Here is a 20,589-nt window from a genome sequence, read left to right on the forward strand (position 1 = left end):
TATTGCTTGCTCATTTTGCTAGCTCTTTTAAACTGGAGTGAAGGGATATTTAGAAAGCTACACGCTTATACTAACATAGGGAATAAAACAGACACATCACAGTTTTCAGGATGCTTTTCCCCCACCAAGAATTTCTAACTTCCAGACTTCAAGGACACTATTCAATGTTTGCAAATTCTTTACTACTCTTTTCTGCTATCCAAAAAGACCTCTGATGCTGAAACCCATGTGAGTTTCTTGAGTCAAACCCAGGGATTTGAACCTGGCTGTCCTGCATTCAGACCCTCAGCACAATAGCCTTGAGAATTGTGTTTGAATTGGTTCTCCTACCCACCTCAAACAAGATGTGACTTTTGATGCAACTTCATTTCCCACTCTACACACACACATTTCACTTTAAAGAATTCACCCACACCACTTGAGATAAATGATTGGTGGCTGCGATCTATCAGCAGAAGGTGCTAATGGCTCCTGGTTTTCCTTGCTTTTCCCATGAGCCAACAACCAATTCTAATATATTGTTGAAGACTTTCACGGCTGGATTCAACTGGTTCTGGTGGGTTTTCTGGGCTGTGTGGCCATGGTCTGGCGGATCTTGTTCCTAACATTTCACCTGCATCTGTGGCTGGCATCTTCAGAGGTGTATCACAGAGGGAAGTCTGTTACAACAGTGTAACAGACTTCCCTCTGTGATACACCTCTGAAGATGCCAGCCACAGATGCAGGTGAAATGTTAGGAACAAGATCCGCCAGACCACGGCCACACAGCCCGGAAAACCCACCAGAACCAACCAATTCTAAGTTTATTCCTGGGTCACAGGATCCCATATGGAGTAATAGCCATGTGAGTTTGGAGGCTTCAGTGGGGAGGGGAAGAGAGTGAAACCGTACCTTCTTGCCTCTAGGGTAAGAAGAGTTCTGCTTGCAGATGGAGGGAATGATTTTGCTGCTTCCTGACTCACATGGCTGCTACTCCATACTGGTCTGAAACCACCAGGTGTGGGAAGAGTAGAGAAAGCTAGGGAGATCAGCAGTCCTTGCATGATCCTCACATTGGATCCAATCCAACATGTTTGTCACTTTTCTGTAAAAAAAAAATTACCATTTGGTTCTTTCATCACATGCAACATTTTTGTCTAATGTGATGTCTTTCACACCAAGAACAGAGAGGCTGTTTTCCTTCTGTGCCCTTCTTCCATTGTGGCTCTAGCTCTGTATTTTCTGAATGCCCCTTTCTCTCAGGCAGGCAGTTCCTGTCTTTTTCCTTTGAATGCTGATCTGTACATACGTTCTGTGAAAATAGAGCGTAATTAAATGTGCTGGTATAGAAAAGCCAAAGGCCTTGTTTTTGTTCTGGGTCTTGCTTGCTTGACATCATTGCTGTCAGCTGGAATATCTGAACATAGTCTGTGGCTCAGCCAGTTCTGAAATAAGGCAAGCTTTAGCCATGGACAAAAATGTCCTTGGGTGTTTCTGAGCATTACTAGCCTGTCCCTCCATATTGGAGCAAGAAGGAGGGTGCAGTCTCAAGCACTTGGGAGGGGAATTAGTCAGAGGTCATGAGAAAAACAGGGCAGCTCATTATTATTCATTACATCGTTTTTTCCTCCAAGTGGCTTTGCATATGATTCCCAGGAGTCTTCCATCCAAAGCCAGGTCTGCTTAATTTCTGTTTGTGTGTGTCCTCACCTGTGAATATGCATGAGGAATGCTGAAGGCCATGGCTCCTGTTCCCACCAGTATGGTTTGAAAATCCATCACTAGCTACTACAGATGGCTATGAATCTGGTTTTCCCCAAAGACAGTTTCTGTCTTTTGGCAAACTAATGTATCTACTGTTGAGGATTCAGTGCTAGTTTGACTGGATAGGGTTTTAGAAAAGCCATTAAGCTGATTCAGTAATGGGAATCCTGTGTGTTTGACTGCACAGTTGGCCACTTGGCAAACTTTTAATCAGAGGAACACAATGTTGCTTTTTGCAAGCCAAGGTCTGTACAATTAATACTAATTCAGTTTCACACAGTTTTTAATGTAACGTAATTAGTTCCTTTAAAAAAACCTCTGCAGACTTCATTTAGATGAACATTTTATTTCTCATATAGTGGAGCAATGAGAGTAAATTTAAAATTAATTAAATTTTATTTCTAGAGTCTCCTCAGCAAATTTTACAAAAATTAAACCTTACACTTAAAATTGTTAAGACTATATCAGGCCCTGACCATGAGACCTTGGGTAAATGCAGTTGGGGTTCAGTCTAGGTATCACTACTAATTTCGGACTCAAAAAAGGTGTACGAGAACGTCTACAAGTCAGAAGTTCAGGTTAAAGCAATCAGGATTATTCACTTACATACCTTGTCTCACCTGAAACATAATACCTACTGACAAAAAGCCATGTAATTTTTTGGTACGATTGGTACTGTTTGTAGTGCCTTTAACTGATTTTGAACTATATACTCTCTGAACTTGTTCTAAGGGATTAACCTTCACCTGACACTTGTAAACACCTGAGTACACTAGTCGCCTTTGAGCTGCAGAACTGTTGGAGCACTAATTTTTAGATTGGTAAACCGTAATGTTTGCAGCACAAGTAACTGCATCTATAATGCTCCTGGAAGGATGACCAAAACTTCAAGAAACTGCTTAATACAGTACCTCATTGCAATAAAACACCTGCAATGTAGGCATTGGCTGTTATGTGCAATGGCAGCTGTTGTTGCTAGTTGCTCCTACAATACATCCTCTGTTGTTGATAGTCTGGAAGGCTCAATCCTTTCATAATGGGTTCTGATGATGAGGTGTATATGAAACCTAGCCCCTGGTCTCCTAGCCCCCTGGCTGTCATACAACATATTAGAAGATGTACTTCAATTAATGGAAACTTAAGGCAAGTGTAAGCAAGTTTCTCCAAGGGTCAAAATATGGTGGGTTGCTCTATTGGCTCAGTTTGTGGATTGGCTGATTTATTTCCAGAATAGCACAGATGGCTAAGAAATTTGTGTTTGTCACTGGTGTAAAAATAGCTCCCTTACCCAATGCTTTAAAACCACCCCTGTTTGGTAGCCCTCACTCAAACTGACCTTCTTGTACAAGTATTTGGACGAGGGGAGATTTTAGCTGTAACACAGGAATGACATTTAAAGTTTTGTATGTGAAACTTGGAGAAAACTCGGACAGTAAGGGCCTAATAAATGTCAGCTCTGTTGAAGGAAGCCGACTGTATGTCGAACCAGACCATCTCTACAAAAAGGACAGGAATGAAATTTTTAGACCTAGTAAATTATCTCTTAATCACATTCTACACCAAAGAGAAGGGTCATTGGAATGCTGTTTTTCCTCCCCCAAATGACAGAAAACCATATTTGTATGCTTAATACACAGTTGTTGTATACTAGCTGTCACGACAACTTTTCAAACACCTTGTCAGCATTCAGGCCAGATATTCACTTCAGTTCTCTTGAAATCTTCAGTTCGTTTTCTTGAAACCTACATGGCAAAAACAAAAAGAAGGAAAAAGTCTTGTAAGCTTAATTTCAAATGTTTGGTAATGCAGTGCTACCACCTTGTTTAATGGCTGTATCACTATCACAAATAAATGTGTTTGTGGAAATATGTACGTATTGCTTTCTTACTTTTAATAAAAGAAAGAGGATGAAGAAATAAAATCAAAACTTTTGCAACTTTAATGGGTCAACATTTGAGAACTAGATTTTACAGAAGGACTCTAGGAATTCCAATTTTGATGCTTAAAGGAAATAAGCAGGAAGCACAGTGAAAAATAGTTATTTTTGAGCCATGTAATAACACAGAATGCAAACAAATACAAATACAAAACCTTTAATGGCATATAAACACAGAATGCACAGAAAAGGACCAATCAACCTGTCTTCATCACCACTTCCCCAGTTTATATATAAACAAATACACACACACACATATATACTCTCAGGTTGCTAAGGTACATTTTCTCATAACCACTACACATGCAATAGGCAGTATTTCCCCCTGTGTGAGATGGCTGAGACTGCATTCAGATGCCACAGAAAAGCAGTGGCGTATCTGCCTAGGGACAAGGGGTACCCCTTGCCCCCGGGCGCCACTCTTCTGGTCACATGGGGGGGCGCAAAATCGGGCCCCCACGTGACCAGGAAGTCCTGCTGTTATTTTTGCTTGCCTCGACCCCATCTGAGCGCCCTCAACCCCACCCTGGACTCCCCCTCTCTTCAGAAGAGACTGCAGGCTACCCAGCCAGCAGGGGGAGTCTGGGGGGGAGGTGGGCACCCTAGACCTTGCCCATGTCCATGGTGACATGGGCAGGGTTGAGGTCAGTGGGGGTGGAGCCTGGGGGCATCAGCGGTGGAGCTAGGGTGGTGGGGGTAGAGCCTGGGGGGCGTCCTGGAGACAATTTGTCTCCGGGCGCCATTTGCCCCTGGTACGCTTCTGCAGAAAAGTCTTAGTTTTCAGTGGAGAAGATCTTCGCTAATAGCCAGGCTCATATGCTCCCCGTTGCTCCTCTTGCAAAGTACACTGACCTTGAAGACAGATGTTCTTCCTGTTAGTCTTCTATCTAAATGTGAAAGAGCTGGACTAATTGGACTAATTTCCTTCTTAGTAATGGATTATTAAACATGATCCAAGTGTAGTTTAGAATCCTGGTTTATCAGGAAATAAATTAACCCTGGTAAGTCCAGGAATCTACACTTGAGAATCAGCACTAACTAGAATGACCAAGACTTCCATTGTTAATTTCCATGAGAAGGAATGAACATGCCAATGTTCCTACAACACACTGCAGTTTGTATGCCAAACCAGAGCACAACTTCTGTGCGGAACCAATCTCACAGAGTTTTCAGAGTGAAGAAGAGTGATCAAATGCATCCTTTTGGTATACCGATTCCCTACACTTGAGCAACCTATAGTATGAGAACTGAGAGTAAATACTGCCATCCTGTATTGCATTTCTCACATTTGTTTGTTCTGATGCTTTAGCAAGCTAGACCATAATGAATATTTATACTGGGTGGAACCTGCAGGTCTGGGTGTGTGTCATACAACACTCTTAGGGTACTAAAAGCTGCTATGAGGAACGGAATTAGAACTCCATGCCCGAAAGCAATCTTTTTGCATTCTGATACCTGTATTTTATTCTTCTCCCTTTCTCCCCACTCCAAGCCTGTCTTTTTCCTGCCTCTTCATCACACACCCCTTCTCAGATTGAGAGCTTTTAAAAATCAATTGTAAAAGTAATCATTAAATCTGAATCCTCAAATGTATTGTGGAATTGGGTGAAAGCACATTAAGAATATCTTCTTACCAGGTAGTCTGACTCTCTTGAGCAGGGGAACAAAACTATCCATGACAGCACGAATGCGACACACTATTAGAAAAAAACAAAATGAAGCATTTATAGTTGAGGGTCTTTACATATCAGGAAGAAAAACGTAAGTAGTTCAAATCACCAGTGCAGGAATGTTACAATTTTGCCTTCGATAATCCATGATAGGGTCAGTAAAAGACATAGAGACACAAGTGTTGTCGTTGTCTTTCCCTGTTCCTGCTTGCTTATCAGGAAGGGGGAGGTCGGGAAAGGATAAAATGGGAGATCCTCCTCAATAGCTTGGCTTGAGTGCTTCCCCCGGCAGCCAGTGGCTTATAGTGAGGCCAAGAAGGGGACAGCAGGTTTGGACCAACATCAGGATGTCACCATTTGAAATCTTTTGCCCACTCACAATGCACTAGCCAATTAACACCACCTGTCTAGCACAAACAGCGACTTTTCACTCTAAAAGTTAAATTCTGCTCCTCTCCTTAGTCCAGTGGTGGCAAACCTATGGCACTCCAGATGTTCATAGACTACAATTCCTATCAGCCCCCACCAGCACAGCCAATTGGCCATGCTGGCAGGGGCTGATGGGAATTGTAGACCATGAACATCTGGAGTGCCATAGGTTCACCACTACAGCCTTAGTCAGTCAGATTGCCACAGTTTTGCCATTCTTTACACTGTAGGTTAAAATACAAAATGCCTTGGATGTTAGTCTGGCTGAACAGAAGAAAGCAAATTGAATAAAACAGAGTTTTGCTCAATTATTATCAGTCTCTTAAAATATGAAGCCCCAGGCCTAGCCTAGAATTGATGTCATTTTGAAGCGAATAAAAAATCTAAGGTCCTAGTCCTGGTTAGACTCACAATGTGGCAGGGTGAGGCATTCTTTTGAAGTATCAAAGTAGCTGCACCCCTCCCACATTTGTTTCAGCACTTGAAGACATGCAGAAGGAAAGGATGTAATCAGGATTGGGCCCATGCAGCATTTTTAACCCATTTAAAATGGTGGCAACATTCACAGGTCAGATCCATAGATACCATTACATCTAGTTTGGCTCTCAGATGTCACTAGCTTGATTTGCTGTATCCTATGCAGTGGTGGGATTCAGCCAGTTCACACCGGTTCGGGCAAACCAGTTGCTAAAAGTGGCCGACTGCTCTGAAGTGCTAAAAGCCCTGTCCTTCCTTCTCCCAGGGGAGGGGGAGCGAGGGGGCTTTCAGAGTCCTGGAGCAGCCAGGCATGAGCAGGCCTCCCGCAAAGGCCATGTTGTTGGCTCAGAGGCACATGGCCCGAGGAGAAGGAGACCCTCTGTGGAGGCCTCTGGCGGCTGCAGCCCAGCTGGAAGCTGCCCAGGTCTCCCAGTCACTGCACTAGTCCAGAAAGGCCAACCCAGCAGGCCATGCCACTGGCCCAGGTGCACAGATTGATCTGTGGCCAGCCAGCCTCCTGAGTGGGCCTCTTGTGGCCGCCACCCGCCCAGGTCTCCCGGCCAATGCCGGAGAAAGGCCCCCCATGCTGCGTAGCCAGCCCCCAGGTGTGTGGCCAGCTGGTGAAAGAAGCCCAGCCTTTTTGGTGGCCAGGCGGCCAGCCCAGCAGCATGCAGGCCAAGCCACAGCCGCCGCCTTCCCTCACCTCCCCCTGGTCCAACATCAAAAAGGGGGTTACAGCAGCCAGGTAAGTGGGCGGTGGGGGGCACAACAGGGGGAGCACGGCGGGGGTGGGTGGGTGGACTGGTAGTTAAACCATTAGAATCCCACCACTGATCCTATGGAACATAAAAAACTTACCTAGGCCAAAATATATTCCAGTTGTTTCCAAGGTTGCAAAGGTAATCAAACCAACACCAACAGAAACTGTCCAATCTAAAAATTAGAACATGCATATGTTAAATTTAATTCATTATTCACCAGAATTGTAATAACTATATTACAGTTTTTTCTTACCTTTATATTTGTAAAAACAAACTAATAAGGTTCCAACTGCAAAGCAAACAATGACAAAATGGAAGAATTCATCTGGGGGAAAAACACAAAAAAATTAATCGCAAGATCTAAACCAAACGCACAAATTAATGACTGAAATCTGGAAAAAATACATGAAGCTTTCCTTTTGAAGAAGAATGAAAGCTGTCATCATTCAAGCAGTTTAGAGAATTAAGACACATGCATCTAACAGAACTGAAAGTAAATGATTTACACATCTGTTCCAGATGCATTAACTTCTAGGCTGGAATACTGAATCAGCAAACCTCTTAGCCATATATATTATTTAACATGTGGGAATATGTTTTATTCACACATGGCTAGAGATGCCAAGATAAGAGCATATTTGAAGGCTAAGAACAATAAAGCATATTTAGTGTTCATTTACCAATACTTCCAACCTGAAAATACTTAGTCTATGATCTAAGTTTAATTATACAATGGTGATAGTAAAGCAGTCTATACATGCTCTTCACTATTACTTCAGAATTCCAGGGCTGGATATTTTAAGCAGATAAATCTCTGTGGTTGAGCTATGGTTCATACTATGGAAACACAGTTTCCATCTCACATTTGGGGGCAGTTACATTCTTACCATCTTTTCGTATCCACCACTTTGGATGTTCAGTCAAGTGGCAGGCATCTCTTTCAGACACTACAAAAATTAAATTTGAGTTAAAAAATAGTAGCTAGGCAGATCTATAAATTATTTTAACTTAAGTACATAGGTTGAAGTTGCAACATGTCAATGTGGTAACTGATTATTTGGCTAGTTTTCTTTGAGAACTAAGTACATTTGCCTTCAGTCAATCTGAGGCAAAATCAATATACATCAATATTCCACTTCATACCCATTTACAAACATCCCATTCCCATCCTCGAGGTCTAGCCTTGAGTTTGGGCTTCAGGTATCCTAGTTATTCTTCACTTACCTGTTTGACTAATAATTACATGAAGAAAGAGAACCATGTGACTGCAGGCTGTAATTTTAAAAAGTGAAATAGGTTGTTCTTTAGCTACCACCTGGTTTGGTCTTGGGCTACCTGCTGAAGACCATTATTTGATATCCACAATAAGTCAGACATTTCTCATATAATAATAATAATAATAATAATAATAATAATAATAATAATAATAATAATAATAATAATACTCTATAACTAAATCATCCAATTCTAAAATCTGTTGAAGAATGGGTGCATGAAGGGCATAAGACAGCTAGTTCGCTATCGTCTCTCATTATTACATGGCATAATACTAGTGCTTGAAGCACACACTCTAATACCCATTTTTAACCATTTGCAGCACATTTTATGACAGGCAGCCCAATCCACAGCCCAGGCAGCCAGGGACAGCATGCTGCTGCCACACCCCCTCCAGAGAGATTTCCAGCTGTGCAGGGAGGCAGAACCCCCCAACCCCCAACTGGAAAACCCACCATAAGGCTAGTGGACTTATGCCACATGAAAGGGTCTCAGCAAAACATTGGCTCCACCCCTGGGTGCACATCCCTGTTGCACCGATGGGGCTGGCAGAAGCTCAGGAGAAGGGGAGGAAGAGTTTGGATTTATACCTCACCTTTCTTTTCCGTAAAAAGGTTCAAGGCTGCTTTCAAACTCCTTCCCTTTCTCTCCCCACAACAGACACCTTGCAAGGTAGGTGAGGTTGAGAGTTCTGAATGAACTGTGACTAGCCCAAGGTCACCCAGCAGGAGTGGGGAAATAAACCCAGTTCTCCAGATTAGAGTCAATCTTCTCTTAACTACTATACATCCTGGTTCTCCAGAATACCCTGAGTCCAGGCACCTTAGAGGGCTACAGCATCAGCCCACTGGGGTGTTTGCCCCTCTGCTGCAGTAAGTGCCCTAAAGAGGGCAAATCTGCTGGTGTGGGCACATGCTGCCTCCATGATCTGATTCCTCCCCCCCCCCCCCCAATAGGTTTGGGCCATAACAGTGGTACTTGGCATGTCTGTTAACTTTGCTCACTGATCGCTCTTCACATGGGATAGAAGATACATACTGGATGGAGTATATTTACCCTCTGACTTGGCCCTTGACACAACTGGATCTGAGTTGGGGATAAGCAAACAAGACCACCACTAGTTTCCAAAACTGCAAACGTTTCTCTGTGAGTCAACAAAGTGAATATTGACTTATTTCAAGAAAGGGGAAGAGCCCACCGTAATGACAAGAATGACTCAGTCACCCAGTCTACTTTGAGAATATGATCAATGAGACTTCCCTTGGTAAATATTCAGTACAGGTTTTGTTTTTTATATTTGGAATCCATTCTGAAAGGAGATAAAATGAGTCACTACTAGGCGATGGCTCAATGCTTACGCTGTCATATTTCAGTCTGATAACTCTCAATAATATTCACATGAAAATTTAAATGTACATGTTATGAACAAAACATATCTTTGTACTATGCAATTTATATTTACCATCTGCAGTTTCATCTTCTCTGTCTATTACCTCTGAAAAAGAACAACACAATATTCATCACAAAAGAAGAAATCTCCTTGGGGGTAAAAAGCTACAGTTATATATTTGTTATATTTATGACAAGACACAGAGGAGAAAGGGGTTTTTCCCCAGAAATAAATATCAGGGCATTGCCAAACATTTCCTTCTCACTCATCAGACCATCCTTGCAAGTGATCTAAGCCCCAGAATTTGACAGACAACTGAAAATAAGTTTCAATGACCACTAGAGGGAGCAACAAAAAACTGAAATATCACAAAAGCAGAAAGAGAATTGCAGATGTTTTTTTCAAGCTTAATTTAATTCAATATGGCCACATCTTTCTCTTTTGTGTTTTGTAACAATGCAGTCATAAGTGCTTCATACACGAAATGTCAGCAAATGTATTTCACCAAGGCATGTATAAGAGGTAGGGAGATGGCACATATACCTGTATGGTACACATAAGTGGTAAGCATACAAGGAAGACATTTTGTATGTGCATGTGACAAAGCAGTATGTGATATGGTTCACCCTATTTCTTTAATTTATTCAGATGTTGTTGAGTATTAGGCAGTCTGTAAGCAGCCTTGACTTCCATAAGCAAGGAAGGTGGCTAATAAACAAACAAACAAACAAACAAATAAATAAATAAAAACAATTACATATATTTTTAATTTCAACAGTTGTATACTTAGGCCTGAAAATTGATTATATGTTCTTTTTTTTAGAACACCCAGAGCATTAAATCATTAAGCTTAATGATAAATTGGAAATATGTACATACAACATTTTCATTGTGCATCACAACATTTTTTTGGGTTGGTACTGTATTCTCTTTTTCTTGCAGTGGAATGAGCATTTCACTCTGGTTGAGCTTAGGGGTGCTCCCAGACTACACATTGCTGATAGAGTCTATTTTTCCAGCTGCAGAGCAAGATTTTCTTAGCTTTTACCTTCCCAGATACTGGGGACCTTAAAATTTGACAGATGGACTACAGAGGTCTGGATTCAAACCCACATTCTGAAAAAATCTAGAATCAGCAGTGTGAGTGAGCTGTTGAGCTCTTGAAAACAGCCCCCCTTTCTTTGTTTGTTCCCCCTCTTTAGTCTTTCTCTACTTTTCTTGCCTTTTCCCATTTTTATCACTTTTGTTTTTTAATAACAGGTACTGTGTTCCTTTCTGCTTATACTGACTTTTACTACTTTACATTAATCTTGTAGAACAGTGGTTCTCAACCTTCCTAATGCCGCGACCCTTTAATACAGTTCCTCATGTTGTGGTGACCCCCAACCCTAACATTTATCCATTTTACAGATGGAGAACACTGATGTAGAGAGTCTTAGGTGACCCCTGTGAAAGGGTCGTTCGACCCCCAAAGGGGTCCCGACCCTCAGGTTGAGAACCACCATTGTAGAAGATAAATATGGACTTACGCACAAACCTATGTAATAGTATTTTTCCCCATAAGGCTTTGTTCTACAAGGAAAGCACACCAGGGGAGGAAGTGTCTTGCCCCTTCCCTCCTGCCAGTTCTGTGCTCCAAACCACTCTCCATCCAGCTTCAAAACCAGTGCCTGGTCTCTATTAATGCATGTGTGCACGAAGGGCTACCCTTCCTTGGCTAATACCAAATTGCTGAAAGATGTGATTTTAGAGTACATACCTGACCCACTGTATGGAACGATTTCTTTGGGTGAATCTAAAAGTAGGAACAAATGCAGAACAATTAACAATATTTACTTGTTTAGCATTCTGTCCTGCCTCTGGTAAAAAGCCAGGAAACTTTTTCAAGGGATGTTGTTGGGAAATAGCATCTGCACTCTCTGCTACTATGGTATCAACTTGCAGGGTGAGATTTTACGAGAAAGGATTTCTTCTAAAAGACCTTTCAGTGGTGTGGTAGGAGTATTAAATCTCACACCATCTCTAAATTGGCTGGCTGGGAGATTCAGGAACTATCAGAGTTCACTCAGCAGGAGCAGAATCACAAAGGGTAGCAGGCCAGGGAGAGCTGGTTTTATTTTACTGGAAAACGGGAAGGGATTTGCTGGCTCTTGGCACCTCTCTCTCTATATTTTTATTTTTATATATTTTATCTGTATCTCTCTATCAACACGAGGAAATTAGATTTATTCTAACTTGTATTCTTTATTTACAATATTTATATGCTAGACTTTCTCCTGACCAACTCAAGACCTGAGGCAGTCATAATATAAAATCCACTAAAAGTGAACAAATCTCAAAGTTAAAAAACAATAATTGTGCTGTTATTGTGGGACTGTCTTCTAAACCGCAAATTATAATTGAGTTACTGGCTTGTCCTGTATGTTACTGAAACTGGGTTTCTTTTGCAAGTAATTCAAAGTATCCAGCACTTTAGTAGACTGGAAAGAGAAGCTGAACTTGGCTTAACAATAAAGTCAAACAAGAAACAGTTATTTAATTGTGGGGTTGTGGGGTCTCCAGGCTGTGTGGCCGTGTTCCAGTAGCATTTTCTCCTGACATTTCACCTGCATCTGTGGCTGGCATCTTCAGAGAATCTGATGGTAGTAAAACAAGTGGAGTATATATACCTGTGGAATGTCCAGGGTGGGAGAAAGAACCATTTGAGATACTGACAACCCTAGAAAGCAGTTAGGAGCAAGAAAATTTGACTGGAAAAATGCAGGGGTTTTTTTCTTGCATCCGATCACAATTTCTAATGGTGCATTTCAGGTTTATTTTTAAGTCAGGAGAAGGACTGGTAACTCAGGGTTGGGATATCCCTGGAGATTTGTGGGTGGACCAGGGGGAAGGTGGGTTTGGGGAAGGGAGGAACCTAAGCAGGATAAAATGCCATGGAGCTCATCCTTCACAACAGTCATTTTCTCTAGGGGAAGTGATCTCTGTAATCTGGATGTCAGTTTTAATTCCTAGAGCTAGAATTGGAAAGGGCCATAGAGGTCATTTAGGCCAACCTCCTGCTCAGTGCAGGATCAGCCTTGAGCATCTATGACAAGATCTCCAAGCCCCAACTGGATGCTGACAACCCTAACCAGGAGGCTATCATCTAGGTTGGTGCCATGTTGCTTCAACAAATAAAAGCCTTTTTTTGCTACCTTGTGGTTGACTGTGCATTGCCAGCTCCTCAGCAGAACTTTCATCTTCATGGTCTTCTTGAGATTTTGGTTTTTTAACTTGTTTTTCTTTCACATCTGATAATTATAGAAAGGTTCAGGTGAACACAGTGAGCAAGGAAGGTATTTCCATTTCTGCTGGTAACAGAGCTGTTGCTTTAAACCAGTGGTCCCCATTGTGGCACTTGAGGACACCATCATGCCTGCCAAGTTATTGGTGAGTGTCCACTTGATTATTCTCTAAAGGATCAGCCCCCGTTTTCTCCACCTCACTGAAGACAGAAGGCCTTTGGAAGAGCCCATGAAGCATCGTCTTCGAATCTTCAGGGAATACTTCTTTCAAAAACACCTGTCTCCATCACTGACATAGAAACTGACAATTTTTAAAATTATTGTCCTCCCTTTGACAGTGACCATTTTGTAATCAATTATGTTTCCTAGTCCCAGAACAGCCATTTTCTTGTGGTGCCCTACTACCCTTTCTCAATATCCCTACAGTGTGAACTAGACCCCATGATTAACCAATAATGCCTCATGAATAGCCATACTAATACGAACCAGTTCTACAATTTCCAACAATTATTAGGGGTTTGCATGTGTCCTTATATACTCATATTGTACAGGAGTTGCCACAAAACTCCATATTTAATTATTCAAGGTCAAGGTGTGTGTTGCACTATTTAACATCAGAAACTGTAATAATGGCTCATGGAACAAGACCAACAGAAACAGTGGTCATACTGGCCTGGTGAGCAAACTGTGTGCCTCAGTTGTACACTTAAATGTCAAGTACATAGGGGGAGGGCTACCAGATCCAGGTAGGAAAATGCCTGGAGATTTGGGGGCAGAACCTGGAGAGGGTAGAATTTGGGAAGGGGAAGAAGAATAAGAGGTAAAGGAGGAGGAGTTTGGATTTATACCCAACCTTTTTCTCCTGTAAGCAGACTCAAGGGAGCTTACAAACTCCTTTCCCTTCCTCTTCTCACAACAGACAACTTGTCAGGTAGGTGGGGCTGAGAGAGTTCCAAAGAACTGTGACTCGCCCAAGGTCACCTAGCAAGAATGTGTAGGAGTAGGGAAGCAAATCTGGTTCACCAGATAAGCCTCCACCACACATGTGGAGGAGCAGGGAATCAGATCCAGTTCTCCATATTAGTGTCCACTGCTGAAGTCCACTCCATATTAGTGTCCACATACTGAAGGTTAACAGTTCTACAACAATACTGTGTTGAAAAACCCCTTCCCCCACAATCTGCAATTTGGGTGGCAAGGAGGTGCCAATGGTCTCTGGGGAAGCAACCTGAGACATTTCACCAGTTCTATCTTTGCTAACTTGCTTAACACTGAGTACAGATATTCAAGGGACAAGTGGACTGCTCCCTTGAATATCTGTACTCAGTGTTAAGCAAGTTAGCAAAGATAGAACTGACTGCTTTGTATATTCCTCTCCCTAGTGTTTTGCAGACTGGTGAATTATTTTTAACTGAGCAACACAGTTAATTTATCCATATAGTTGTAGTTTTTCTTCTTCATAATACCTTGATGTTCTGTTGAATTAACTGGATCAGAAGAATTTGAGTTGTTCATAGTTGTGTCTGTAAAAATAAAAAGAATGTACAAAATAGGTAAAGCCTACTTTTATGATTCACTTTGGATCCATGTTTAATGACCATCTTCCAAAGATAGAATTGACTGCTTTGTATATTCCTTCACTCTAACCTACCTTTTATGACAGTTCTAGAAAGACAAGTTTATGAACTTTCTCCTACTTAATGAACCATTCTAGTGATGCAGGATGCACCTGGAAATTCACATTGCTCAGATTCTTCCACTAATTTGAGCTGTTTTTTCTTACAGTAATAGCAATGATTTTTGGCCCAAAGGCAATAAGCTGGTTCACATATAAAGGGTGTTTTCCTACTGTAAAGGACTGACCTTTCCTCCTAAATACTATACATAGCTTTATAGAACCTCACTGTAGTTATCAAAATGGATTCCCACTCCATAAGGTCCTCTACCTTTGCAGGCTTGTTCTCACAAGTTTATGGTGGTCCTTGGGGCACAAAAAGATCAGTTTAACAATTTTGCACATGGATAAGACACAGTGGGTTGTATTAACTCTACAAAATGGTTTTTAAGGCTTGGGGTGGGGGGGGGGGGAGGGAAGGCCATTAGACTCTATCACATTCATTTGTGTACTTTATGATTTTCAGCATACCAATAGAAGAGGTCCAGAAATGTGACAGTGTTGGATATGGCAAGATTTATATGAGATTATAAGAATATACTGAATTTATTTCCGTATCTATTCATTTACATACATTTTCTGTATCAGACTTGAGACGCGCGAAGGACTATTTATTTTGCCATAATCTTTCACAATCAAAATGCTGTGCTATTGGATTCACAATGAACATTGAGGTGTTGACTCATTCTGAGGGCCTACAAAGAATTATTGGGGGAAGGAACAATATGGAAATCCCACATCATCCACAAAATTTCCACCTCCAAGATTCTCTAAGATCTTCAGTGGCTTGAGCAGACAGATTTTTCTCTTCACCATTATTACCTTATCCCTTCAACTGAAGCTGTTTTCTAGAGACTACATGACGGTCAATGAATAATGGATTCTCGCTATTCCTAAAAGAATTTATTACAACACTGGAAATATAACTGTTTATTTCCAGTAATCCAATGGATTGAGAACCTTACAGTTTTATCAACATTTGACTGTATGGTGTATACATGGCAACTGCACATGATTTTTAGATATTTGAAAACCTTCCATAAGGGGCTTATCTGAGGACTTGCCACAACTGTTGTTATAATTATATATATATATATATATATATATATATATATGTTTATTTCATTTTGGGGATAATTAAACATTAAAAATGAAATTGTAAACTAAAAAACAAACTTCTGTTCCATCTGGAGTACTTGCAGTCTTTATCACACTGTTTTAGATGTCCGTTTCTTCTGGTTAGTTTATGAAGTCATGTTTTCCTGTAAATCCAAATACATAGGCTCCTACCTTGCCTTTGAATGGTCTTATTGTGCAGATTTCATTACCCGCCCAGGTAATGTGCTATTAGGTTTGCTTTACGATTAGATTTAGTCATTATTTCCATACAGGAAATATATAAACTCATCAAATGCAATCCTATACACATGTAGTTGGAAACAAGTCCAACTGAGTTCACTGGGTCTCACTGTCAAGTATATAATCTGTAGCCTTAGACTTCTATTAATTGTTGCTCCCCTGCCACAGGTCTTTCTTGCCTTGAAAACCCCTGCAGAGGCTCCATAAGTCTGTTGTGACTTGATGACAAAACAATATGAAACAATTTCTAGACATTTATCTGACTAAGAGTGGGTAGACTTAGACTGTGTTGTGAGCAGGCATTGCCTTTTTCAGTCATCTTGCTGATAATCATGTGGTTTTAGATCATCTGAAGAGGTCCAGAATATGGTGATGTCAATAGCTAATGCTTGTTGAATAAAGTATGTAGCAGCTTATTCACCATCACGCATTATAGCTCTTCAGGTGACAGTACCAAGCTTTCTGGAGGTAAAGTGTAGACAACTGTGAAAGGCAATGGCAAACCACCCTGTAAACATAGTCTGCCAAGTTAATGTTATGATCTGACGTCCCTCCATGGATCAATAATGACTCAGTACTTGCAAAGTAATATATTAATGGCAAAAATTAGTATTGAAAAACTGATTATCAGAATCCATTCACTGTGACTTAAATAACCAATATTCCATTCATAGAAGTAAATAAGTCTGTCAAAAGCCATTACCAATTGAAAACAGACATCAATAATAGAGGCAACCAACTGATCTGTAATGTTAGTAAATAATGTTTACCTTCGGTAACTATGTGTAGATGCTTCTACTGCTGTTCTGTTTCAGAGATAATCCAGTTCCTGAAAGATAAAAAGGAATATGAATGGTCGGTGACACCAATTATGACTACTAAGTATGTCTCTAACTCAGAAGAAAAGTCACGCATCCTTGTCTGGATATAGTGAAGTCACATTGCAAGCCTCCTCAGTAAATCTGACTCAGAGCTATAGCAGCAGCTTCTATTCATCACGTTGTTGCACAGCTGTGTATTCTATGACAAAGAAAAGCAAAACTGCTTGTAGAGAAACACCTTCGTAGGCTTTGTGTCCCTTTTTAAAAACAAAGATATCTACATACGAATGCAGCTGTGCAGGAAAGGAGAAACTGCTTGGTTGCATCACCAAGAGGAAATGACACTCTAAAATATATTCTGGGTTTAGGCCTTTTTTTTGGCTTGTTTGTAGTTTTGCAAGTTCAGTTTCTGTTGGGTAAAAGAAATATAAGAGAAGGAACAAAAAACTGCCACAAAAAACACAGAGCAACACCAATAAGCAGTAGGGTCTCACTGTTGGATGTTTTTCAGAGTTTTACCCAGTTTTCATGACAAGGAATTAAAAGATGAATTCTATCTACACTGTAACTGTCTATTACAGTAACTGTCTATTACAGTAACTGTCTGTTACAGTTCTATCTACACTGTAACTGTCCACATTCCCATCCTTTTCTCCCATTCTAAAGGCCAAACTAGGCTGATGCTATGGGGGCTACCTATGCCCAACACTGCCATTTTAGAAGAAAATTCAACCATTTGAAAATTGTTGTGAATGCTCAAAACTCTTCCAACCCCACCTAGTTCTCGAGTGTCTGTTGTAGGGACAGGAAGGGAAAGGAGTTTGTAAGGTGCCTTGACTCATTACAGAAGAGAAAGTTAGGGTATAAATCCTAACAACAACAACAACAACAACAACAACAACAACAACAACAACAACAACAACAACAACAACAACTCTCCTCCTCCTCAATCCTGATTGGGTCTACAGCACAAGTAGTCTTGTTCCCCCTCTCCACACCTTTCGGAATCTTAAGGCACCAGGGGGAAGAGAGAGATCCTCACCAGGATCAAGTCCTCACAGCAATTTTTAAATGGCTAGATTCTCCTCTAAAATGGCATCAGGGGCATGGGTTAACCCCATATTCACCATAACATCTAGTTTGGCCCTCAGATTGTCAGGATCTGCTGGAACCAGGTCAAGTGAAACCAAATCCACAATACAGGGATTTGGGATCTCAGACTGCCTTCCTAACTCCCCACATTCTCAGTCTGTCACTCACACACTCAGACTGTATGAGGGATTAATACTCTATAGTAAGGCTTTTCTTCCAGTGCATGCTGCAGAAAGCAGTACCGGTAGTTACTAATTGCTGTACTAATAATTCATTTTGTTTCCTGATTATAGTACCTTAGGAGAGGGTGTGCCCAAGTTTAACTTTTGACTTTGTTGCCTCAGCAGTTGCTAGATTCTTATCTGGATCACATGGAGAAACTCGGCAGGTGACAAAGACAAATGAGACAGTGCAATCCTAAACAGAGTTACACCCTTCTAGTGACACTGAAGTCAGTGGGTGTGGAATGGATACAACGATTCAAGAGGAAGAAAGGGAGCTGTGTCTGCTTTGGCAATTTCAGTCAGAGGATCCTGAGTTATAACAGAGAGAAGGCCTATCTTATATGGTACTAGCAGGGCACCCGTGCTTCGCTACGCATACTTCATCACAGGCTCTCTATGAAGTTTGGGGTGACATTCAACATGCTTCTTTACAGCCTGTTTGTGAACTTTGGGGTGACATGCAGCATATTTCCTCACAGCCTGTCTGTGGACTGATGGGTTTCGCATATTTTGCAGCAGCTTCCTGTAGTTGTCTTTTTCTAATCCAATCGGTTATTGCTCTCTTTCACCTGGTGGGCTCCCAAAGACGTCATGTGGAAGCAGCTGTTGTATTTTCGGGATGCAGAAAGGAAGTGTTCTGCCATTGGATGCTGATGAATGAGAAGGCTGTGAAAAGGTTCAGGGTAGGGTTGAAGGGCAGGGAGCTGGACTGTACCGCCACTGCAGCACATTCTTGGGGACTCAGTAAACTTCAACACTTGTTTAAATATGCCTGGATTTCAAAATATTATATCATATGATACTTTTTCTTGGTCTGAAATTCTCTGCCAGTTTTGTGCTTAAAGGGCCCTGAATACGTGTGTTTAGATGTTTTGGGCAAAGGGAAATGCTAGCCTCTGCTGCTAGATCAAGTTCTGATATTGCTACTCAATGGTAGAAACAGGACATATTCTCACTGCTGCCAAGCTATTAAATGCTATCCTGGCAGCTAGCAGCTAGGAATTTTCTATATACAATTATTTATTTCTGCATACTATTGTTTCCCCTGTTTTCCCCTCACTTTTAATTCTGCCCCATTTGAACTTATTGTTTATGATCAAGTGCCTGGTTGCCCAGAAAAATATGGCAGGAAGACAACAGAAAGAAGATGGGGAATAAAAATCCTGATGGATAAAAACAGATATATCAATATCTGAGATTACGCTGCATGCTTCTCTATCTTTCATTTTGCTTTGGAACAGTTTTCATATTTTGTTTACTTGTATATTTAAGGCAGTTGAGATTGTCATGGATCTCCCCAAAGAACCCTTGACAATGTTTCTTTGTGAAGACACTAGAATTTATCAGGACCAATATATGTGTTACAAAGCCCTTTGTGGCTACTATAAGCTTTTGAACCATGCATGTGTTGGGAGTTCCATGCTTTCCAGTCACATGCATCCTTCATTTGGATTGGGTCTATTGCACACGTGGAGAGGAAACTTCAGTCGTTCACACATCACTTTGCAAGCCTGAAATGGGCCCTGGGGAACCTTATGTGGGCCCATCATTACATATTAGTTTCCCAAATGTGGCAAACAGCAACTCTCTGAGGCCATTTCAAGTCAAGAAAACAGGGTAGGGGGGAGGCTGAAGCACCTTCTCCATACTCACACCAGCCCTAACTCAACTCAAGCCCATGCATGCCTGGGAAGGAAAGAACTCTCAGCAAATGTGAGTCCTCATGAAGGACACAAGAAATAGTGGCAACAGTCCCTTAAATATCACTAGTTTTTCATACCTGCTAGAGTTCTCAGAATTCTTTAGGGGGGGCATTACAATGAATCTAAATTGTAGAAAAAACATACCCTAAAAAGTATTGCAAAACTGGAAGCAACACATTTCTATATCTAAGTTAAAGACCATCAGAGACTGAATTTGGAAACTAGTCATAACAAAATACTTAGAAACTGCATTTAGTTGTGACACAAAACACAAATCTTCAAAACCACCTTCACCACAGACAAAGCATAAAGTGTTTAACAAAGGGAACTCAGATGCTAGAGAAGTAACTTACCAGTATGTTGCTTGGGCGGTGTTATCAGGTAATGCCAGAGGCAGGTCAAAATCTAGTCCACAGCAAAATTACAACTAGCTGAAATAGTAACACAGAGGGACTGAAAATTCATGAAGGCAGCTCCAAGAAACGAGACTTTCTAGTCTGTTAAGGGACACTCCTCCCTCCATTCCACAACACCTCATTGGGCCTGGTTGTTACTCAGAGGCTTCCTTGTCAGTTTCAAAATCGGTATGCTAATGCTTTGGAATGATTTTATTCATATCTAGAGATTTCATCACAATGTGTTGGCACAGTCACACATGATAGCCCTTTCCTGGTTGGGTTCAGAAAGATCTTACACAAGACGGCATGACTTCCTCCAAATGCATAGTCTGAAGCTGAAGGCCAAACAAAT

At 41.2% G+C, this 20,589-nt stretch overlaps 1 protein-coding gene across 1 annotated transcript; it reads right to left on the reverse strand.

Annotated features, from left to right (window-relative positions):
• Positions 1-3,465: 3,465 nt before the first annotated feature.
• On the reverse strand, positions 3,466-20,364 carry TMEM40 (transmembrane protein 40). The gene is made up of 12 exons (XM_048487334.1): positions 20,193-20,364; positions 16,770-16,828; positions 14,432-14,488; positions 12,876-12,971; positions 11,441-11,476; positions 9,754-9,786; positions 9,348-9,377; positions 7,904-7,963; positions 7,270-7,341; positions 7,114-7,188; positions 5,314-5,376; positions 3,466-3,485 (listed from the first exon to the last, which is right to left on the reverse strand). Exons 3-12 carry the CDS (start codon positions 14,478-14,480, stop codon positions 3,466-3,468), a joined length of 534 nt encoding a protein of 177 aa, XP_048343291.1. The 5' UTR covers positions 14,481-14,488; positions 16,770-16,828; positions 20,193-20,364.
• Positions 20,365-20,589: the final 225 nt, after the last annotated feature.

This window comes from Sphaerodactylus townsendi, linkage group LG03, assembly GCF_021028975.2.
Source record: "Sphaerodactylus townsendi isolate TG3544 linkage group LG03, MPM_Stown_v2.3, whole genome shotgun sequence".
Taxonomy (NCBI): domain Eukaryota; kingdom Metazoa; phylum Chordata; class Lepidosauria; order Squamata; family Sphaerodactylidae; genus Sphaerodactylus; species Sphaerodactylus townsendi.